At 33.4% G+C, this 8,035-nt stretch overlaps 1 protein-coding gene across 1 annotated transcript; it reads right to left on the reverse strand.

Annotated features, from left to right (window-relative positions):
* Nucleotides 1-850: 850 nt before the first annotated feature.
* Nucleotides 851-7,217, reverse strand: KERA (keratocan). The gene is made up of 3 exons (XM_006923821.1): nt 6,974-7,217; nt 4,643-5,536; nt 851-1,023 (listed from the first exon to the last, which is right to left on the reverse strand). Exons 2-3 carry the CDS (start codon nt 5,526-5,528, stop codon nt 851-853), a joined length of 1,059 nt encoding a protein of 352 aa, XP_006923883.1. The 5' UTR covers nt 5,529-5,536; nt 6,974-7,217.
* Between the last annotated feature and the right edge of the window lie 818 nt (nt 7,218-8,035).

Consider the following 8,035-nt stretch of genomic DNA (forward strand, 5'->3'; position numbering starts at 1 on the left):
AATAAAACTTGTGAATAATGCCCTCGAAATAAATATTTTACTTCTGTTTTGTTAAAAATCATTCACTCATTTTATTTTTAAAAAATCCAAAAAACACTGATAAATATATGAGTTGAACACTGAAATTCAAGTGGATTTCAACTGTTAAAACATTAAGATTCTGTCAGAAGTGTGTTATAATAACTGTAAAACTTAGGACTTTAATTGCTGGAATATACTGTGCTGCATCTAAGAACAGCAGCTATGGAAAATAGTAGTGGCTATTGTAATAGTAGACTGTTTCTTTGTTATTTGGCATTAAATGACTAAAGCTCTCATTTTATGAAGTATTAGATGAACTTAATACTCATTCTTGAGTAAAATACTAGTACCTACAAAAGCTACTTAGCTATCTGAATTTAATTACTTCTTTATAATTATGATAAAGCCATATCTCATTTTAAAATTTTTATTTGGATCTATTTCCTGTTAGGTTATTGTATTTATACTGAAAATATAGTATCTGCATAAGCAATTTTGAATATATGCAAACAAATATGTCCTTCCTATAGCATAACAATGCAATTGCATTATTTGGTATTAATAAGTTGTGAAAGAGACAAAAAAGAACTATCTTTGAGTTGATAAACTATCTTCACTCTGTGTCTGTTTTATTTATTTTGAAAAAGTAGGCTGTTCTACATATTATTAGTGAAAGCATCTTTGAGTAGAAAAAATTAGCTGCACAGATGAAAATGATGGTCAAGAGCAACTGGAAATGTGACTTTTGTCTTAAACCTATGAATGTTATCCAAATTTCATATCAGAAATATTAGCTTATTAAACTAATTTTAGATTGTTGAAGATGTATTTAAATAATGACAGTCTGAAGAAGCCTGAAGCAGGTCATTAAATCCATTGGGATTGGTGGTTTGATTTCATTTCCATCCAGACGGAGGTAGCTCAGATGAGGTCCATAACTGAAGGAATCCTGGTCTGCAGGCCGTGTGGTAGGGGTAGGACATATTACAGAGACGTTCACATCTAGGGACACAAAGATAGCATGAATGAATGAATTGGAACACAAGAGACTAGAGGAGGAAAGACCAAAAATCTATTACAACAGCCTTATGGAGGGCCAGTCTTATGATCTACAGAAATGGCAGAGATGCAAACCATTTTTTTGTTAAGTTAGAGGTTGTTCATATTCATTTTATAAAAATAATCCAGAAAAAATGGCACCATGTATAGTCTTCGTACTCCATATTCTGCTATACTTAGTAGAGAACACAAGGAAGGAAACATTTTTAAAAGCTGTGATTGAAACAGAATGAGATAAGGCATGCTTAGATTACTATGGAATGAGACATGTAAGATTTAGGGCATTAGAGGTGGAGAAAATGGTTCAGCACAGGTTCTGAAAGAATAGGTGGATCGTGAGTAGAGGGATGAATAGATGGATGTGTAGGTGGAAAATCAGTCTATTAGAGAAAGCACTTGAAAATTATCTTAAAAATGCCAAATTTCAAATTACTAGTGTATGACAAGTTTTGTTTAAGTACAATTAACATAAATGTACATATGTAATACTTATTGAAAATAACCTTGATCTTCATACTTAAGTGTATTTAATTGGAAAGGAAACATTTGCCAAGAATCAAATTACAAAGAATTCAAGCCAGGAAATATCCCATCAGCCCTTTCAGATGGTTAGGATGTGAGAAATAGTGCACTTGCCTTGGATCAGAGCCCTTGACATCAATGATTATATTGAGGTTTAGGAGCATTGAGGAGAGACGGCCTATTAAACTAGCAAAATTCAGAGACATGTGCATAATAGATGATCTCAACCATGAATTCGAATAATGCTTTTAAAATCCATTTTGAAACTATTTCGAGCAAGAGATCTTCCTTAGAAGATGAGACCCACCTAACTTGGGTAATGGCCTTCTTTGCATCTTGTTGCCACATACAGATTTATATTGAATTGATAGATTTTATGCTTTCAGTGATGTTGTTTTGCTATGATCTTATATCATTTTGTGAGTTGCACTAGCTAAAAATAATGACTCATATTTGTTAACAGTTGTTTAAATAAAGTTTTCTTTTTTCCACATACATCACCACCTTATCATTCTACAGACTTTATCAGGTAATATTATTAATCTCCCCACCTTGGTATTGTGGGAATAGTGGTTTAAAGAGATAGAGTAATGCACACAAGACATTTCAGCAAATGAGGGCAGAGCTGGAGCCTAGCCTGTCCTTTTTCTACTGCACGATCTCTTCAGGAGGCAAGGGACCCTCGAGAGATTATGTCCCTTTTATGTGCTATCTCCTTATTCTTATCACCCTAATGCCCCCATAATCAATGAATGTGCAACAAAAGGAATGTAAAAAACACGTTCTAAATTTATATGTTTATAAATTAATTATGGTGTTTCTGAGAGGCTACCTAGAAGTAAATTATTTGAATACATACCATTTTGCCAAATTTAAAGTTCCTTAAGGTGTTCAGAAGAAATAAATGTGTTGCCACAATTTTGCATAAGAAAGATTTACTGCCTTGTAAATTCTGAGAACTCTTCCTATAAAAGGTTCATTTCTTGGAAACCACTTTATTAACAACTAGAGTAGATTTTGTGGCCAGAAGAACAAGTACTTTAACAGTTATAACACAGTGTGATATAATGGTGAGCCAATAATTCTAGCCAGAGAAATACTTATTTTAAATTTATTTTCTTGGAATATACAAATGATCGAGCTTGATATCCACATTAAGAAGCAGATAGATTTATCTTTTGAAGATAATTTGTGGTTCTCAAACTGTGGTCCTTGGACCAGCAGTATCAACCCTCTACCTGAGAACAAGATGGTTGGCCCCACCTCTGACCTCCAGGTGATTTTGATGCATCCTAAAGTCTGAAAACAACTAAAAATAAAAGCATATGAGGGAACACTTTGAAAAAACTCCAAAACATGAGTTAAAAAAGTACAGAGTTCTATCTTTCTTTGTGTAACTTTGTATAATGATGTAAGTGCCCAGCATATATGCCCACTTGGTGTTGAAATTTGCAGCTTCACTCCTAAACACCCTCATTGTCAAATTCTTAGGGGAATTCCTAATTTACAAACAGAAATCTATATGGGATCACTTTAAATTAACTTCCTACATCAAATATTTATGTGGTCATTGTTGTCAGATGAGAAATATACCTGTAAAAGCACAGAATTTTCATCGGGAAAATATTGCATATACTTAGGTCAATATTGGCTATTGTACTATTTGGTTCAGTGAAACATATTCAGCTATTAACATTTTTTTTCTGTTGCGTCTTTTGCTTTTGACTGCAGGATAAAACAAACAAACAAACAAAAAATGTCTCATCACCACGGAAAAATAACTGCTGCGTCAGCAACCTGCTTATTACTTCCAAGATTTTATGCTCAAGTACGCTGTTAGAAAGGTCAAACAAATCTTGAATAACTGAGAATTATGAAGTAGAAAATTGTGTATTCTCATAAATGGGATGTTTATGTGATTATATATGTAAAGAAAAATTTAGTGAATAATAATTGGGAGTACAACCCTATGACAATTATCTGTGCTATTGTCTTACAAACCATCTGACATATTCTCACTTTTGGAATGTATTTTCTGAGGCTGCCCAGGAGAAGTCTCTTTAAGATTACCTTCCTAAAGGTCTTGTGTTGGAATTGAGGATGGATGGATAGGTGACAAGCTGATACCAATATCCCTGTGGCTGCACCAAGACGTTGCCCACTTCTATACCAGGGTCAGCCTGGTCTCAGGCAAAATTGTGAAGGTGCTAAGTTTGCCTTTAATGTCTCCAGCCTCTTCTTTCTATAACTACATCTTCCCTTGAAGGCATCTTTGCCTCCAAGGCACTTCACACTCGTCTTACTCTCCCTTATTGGAAGCTATTTTCAAAGAAGGTGAAGGCATTCTATCTTGTTGATTGCCATTAGTTTTAAGGAGTTTCCAAATTCCCAAGGCATTTGTTTCCATTTAAGTTGAGCAAAAATTTAAACTACAGTGTTAGTTCCCAATGCATGGTCCCCAGAACAGCAGTCTCAGCATCATCATGAAAAGTCTCTGGTTTCACCTGGACTGATTCAATTAGAAACTGAGTTGGAGCCACCAGTCTGTGCACACTAAAATTTGAGAAACCCACTGACTTAAAGCAGAACCTCTAATTAGGATGATTTTAGAAATTAGTTGTACTGTAGTTTTGAGGACAAATGTGTCTTCTTGATACCTTCTAAATTATATTACTTTTGTTACTATTCATGGGGTTGTTTGTGCCTGGAACACCTCAAATAAATCTACCCAGTGAGGCAGAAATGTTGGAAACTCCTCAGAGTTAAAGAAGATAAAAACATTCAGTCCCTCCAAGAACCCCTCTGTGGATTACTAAAGTCCACTTTTCAATCTGCAATTTGATGATTGGAACCTCTTGATTCATCAAGATTATCTGTAAATAGATAAAACGTAATACTGAAAATTGAAAATACACTTTGAAAAATCTAAGGGCATATTAGTTGGGGAGAAAAAACAGAATTGCTGTTCTTAAAGAAGATATAAAATGAATGTAATGATCATAAATATTTTGGTCAAAGACACACCCTGACAGTTACTTACTTTTAATTTTGTTATGATCAAGGTGAAGGTGTTGCAGATGAGCATTGATTCGGGGGACCTTCGTGAGTTGATTGTGAGAGAGCTGAAGGTCTAAAATTGATGATACGTCAAAACCACTTGAAGGGAGACCTGCATCTGATAATTTATTGTGGTTTAGTCTCAAGAAGGCCACTTTAGGAATTACATTAAAATAATTTTCTGGTATTCCTTCAATGGAATTGTTGTCTAAAAACAGTTGCATTGTATTGGCTGGTAATCTTGGTGGCATATTCCTCAGGGCATTCTTGGCCATATTTAACTGCATGAGGTTCTTAAGTCCCTTAAAGGTGTCTCTTTGAAAGGCATTGTCTAATAGTTTATTGTGTTGTAGGTCAAGAAGGGTTAGGTTCTCCAGATTGCTGAAGGTCCCTTGAGGAATTCTGGATACCTTGTTTCTAGCTAATTGTAATTGTTCTAAACTTCTTGGCAAGGGAGAAGGTACCTCCTCTAGCTCATTATCTTCCAAAAATAAGAAAAGTAGCTTCTTTAGTTGGCTCAGGGCTCCTTTTTCAATTCCATAATTGGTTATTTTGTTCTTGTTTAGATTGATCCATCTCAGTTGGGTAGCATTCTCAAATGGCTTCTCAGGAATGGTTTCTATCAGGTTGTTTTCAAGATAAAGATACCAGATCCTTGAAGGAATAGCAGGGATTTCTTTGAGACCTCGATTTTCACAGTATAAAGCAGTAGGAAAACTGGGGGGACAGAAACATTCCCTAGGACAATCTAAGTCTTGCGCAGTCCAATCCTCTAGATCATGTACCTCATAGACCTGTCTCACAGTTCGAGTCCATACAGAATCTGTTATGAATACCGCCCAAATGATGAAACAGATTGTGGTTGCCATTATAGTATCTAGAATAAGGGATACAACTGTTAGATATTGAAGATCTTGATATTTAGAGAATTATATGCACCAAAGTGATCAGTAAATATTGCTTCTTTGAGGGAAAGGTAAATACATATCAATATTTCATATATAGCTATCACTTAATATCCATTTATTTAGTAGGCACAATATGCGAAGCATTTGGGAACACTGAAACTTACTCAGCAATTTGAAGCTTTCAGGTTTTAACCTAAATACAATGAAAACTGAAAACTGGAAAGCAAATTTTAGGAGCTCTGAATGCTTTTCCATATCAAGCTATTTAATGCAAGAAAATTAACTGAAACCTGGAGTTGAATACAAGAATACAAAAAAGTGACTTTTAAATAATTCAAAAATCCATGTTGTTCCTAGGAAGTAGGCATATGCTTTTACTTTTACTCTTAAATGAGCAGAACATCTGGATGAGATTTCCCAGGCTGTTTGGCCTTTGAACCAAAGAAAGAGTGATCAAAGAACTTTTTAGCAGGTTGTTGTGAGGAAGGCTTTAAGATCTGAAGAAAAATGTGTGATTAATCTCTTACTCTGTTGCTCAACTTCTCAGGTAAGTTTTATTTGGGAGTGCGGGGAGACACTTCTAATATTATAAGTATAAAGTCAAGTTGTTCAGCCAAGAAATTTAGATTATGAACTTTATACGTATGTAGCAATTAGGTAAATAATGTATTCAACTATGGCCTTACTATGGTTGATAAGAAACAAAACAAAACAAGGAACATGTTTAGAATGCAGGTAGAGCTCCATATTTTCGGTATGGCTGCTAATAAAGAATAGATTAACACTTACTGATAAATAATACATCTAAAAAACATGAACCTTTCTCATTGAATATCAAGACTATGGATACAACAAACTATTTTAACAGAAAAAAATACATATATATTTATGTGTATATATACATACATATATATATGTAGCAATTAGGTAAATAATGTATTCAACGATGGCCTTACTATGGTTGATAAGAAACAAAACAAAACAAAACAAAGAACATGTTTATACATATATATGTATATATGTGTATATATATATATAATATATACATATATAAAACTAATATTCAACAAATACATATTTAGTTCAATTGCTTGATAATGGAGACTGATTAAATTTTACAGATTCCTTAGGAAAACAATAAAATCCATATCATTTATGAAATGCTGATCTCTCAATATGCCACTAAATTGGGGGAAATGACAAGTGCAGAACTGTTTCCGCAAGCTGTCAAATTTCCTGCAACTGCAGAATGCTGCTCTGGTTGTCTTCCAACAGAGACACATTAAAATATTCTTTTTTCTTTTTTCAGAAGAATTTGTTTTTGTTTTAATTATTGAAGCAGTAACCCTGCTTCAGATGAATCAACTTTGAATTCTTAGCTTTTTAAAAAGTGAAAAATAATTTACCTTGCTGTCCAGGAATATACCGTTGAGTCTTGTGTCTGGGTCTGAAGTTTGCTAACAGTAAGTTAAAGAAAAAGAAAAAAAACTTTGACTAAAGAAATTTGTTTTTATTTTATGCTGTCAAGCTTCCTATGAGAAAAAAATAAAACCTACTTTGACCAGTCACCATGAACAACTTTTGATCTATTTTTTCCACTTCGACAGGGCTGCAGAAGCCTGCTTACCTCAGTCTTCTTGGATCTTCTTCTTCTCTCTCTATTGGTCACTGCTCATTCACAGGAATGGATTGATCCAGGCTCCACTGCTGTGTTTTTTGAATCCTCCCTAATATATATGCATCAGTAGTTCCAACTTTAACCCCTCCAACAACCACTGCATTTTTCGGTACCTAGGCAGCACAGCACAGGAAGTTCTGACTTAAATCTCAAGAACCTATAAGAAAAGGGCAATTTTTCACTTTGAAATTCACAGTTTCAAAGATTTCGTAATGTACTGATATCTAAATTTAATCTATTAGCAGGCAACTTAAGGCAGTTTTGGTTTCAAAGGTAACAAAAGAAGTTTTAAAAAAAATTTTTTTTTAGAAGATCTTTTAAAAAATGAATACAAAGAAATAAAGGTCAATGTTTTCTATTTATATGGAACTATTTTTTTTCTCATATAAAACAGATTCAGGAATTCTATTTAGATATATTTTGTTTGATTAAGGGAAAAAGAGATAGAAAAATATTAAAATGAAATCTGGAAAGCTATATCTGATGTTGGCAATAAAGATAGTGTTAGACTCAGTTTTATAGAAATATTTTTTGTATCTTTATTTCCTACTGACAGTTTTATTCCAAATACTTTTTTAAATGATTTTTCTCACTATAATAAATATTTTGCATTTAATTCAATACATGACATTCTGTCTCACTGCTATTTTTTTTTTTTTAACACGTAAGCCTAAGATAATGTCTTCTAGTTCTTTTATTGAGGAAAAAATTTGTTATACCTTCTGATGAAAGACGCTAATAAAAGAAATCTTATTTTCTGATGTTATTCTATTCATTGTAATTATTTTGT

This window comes from Pteropus alecto, unplaced genomic scaffold (genome assembly GCF_000325575.1).
Source record: "Pteropus alecto unplaced genomic scaffold, ASM32557v1 scaffold76, whole genome shotgun sequence".
Classification (NCBI taxonomy): Eukaryota; Metazoa; Chordata; class Mammalia; order Chiroptera; family Pteropodidae; genus Pteropus; species Pteropus alecto.

Bases quoted from the DNA above. Each gene is read 5' to 3' on its own strand.
- KERA (XM_006923821.1), bottom strand. From the start codon at position 5,528: ATGGCAACCACAATCTGTTTCATCATTTGGGCGGTATTCATAACAGAT. The intron at 1,024-4,642 runs GTAAGTAACTGT...TTGTGTCCCTAG, and splicing joins TGATCATAACAAAATTAAAA to ATGTGAACGTCTCTGTAATA.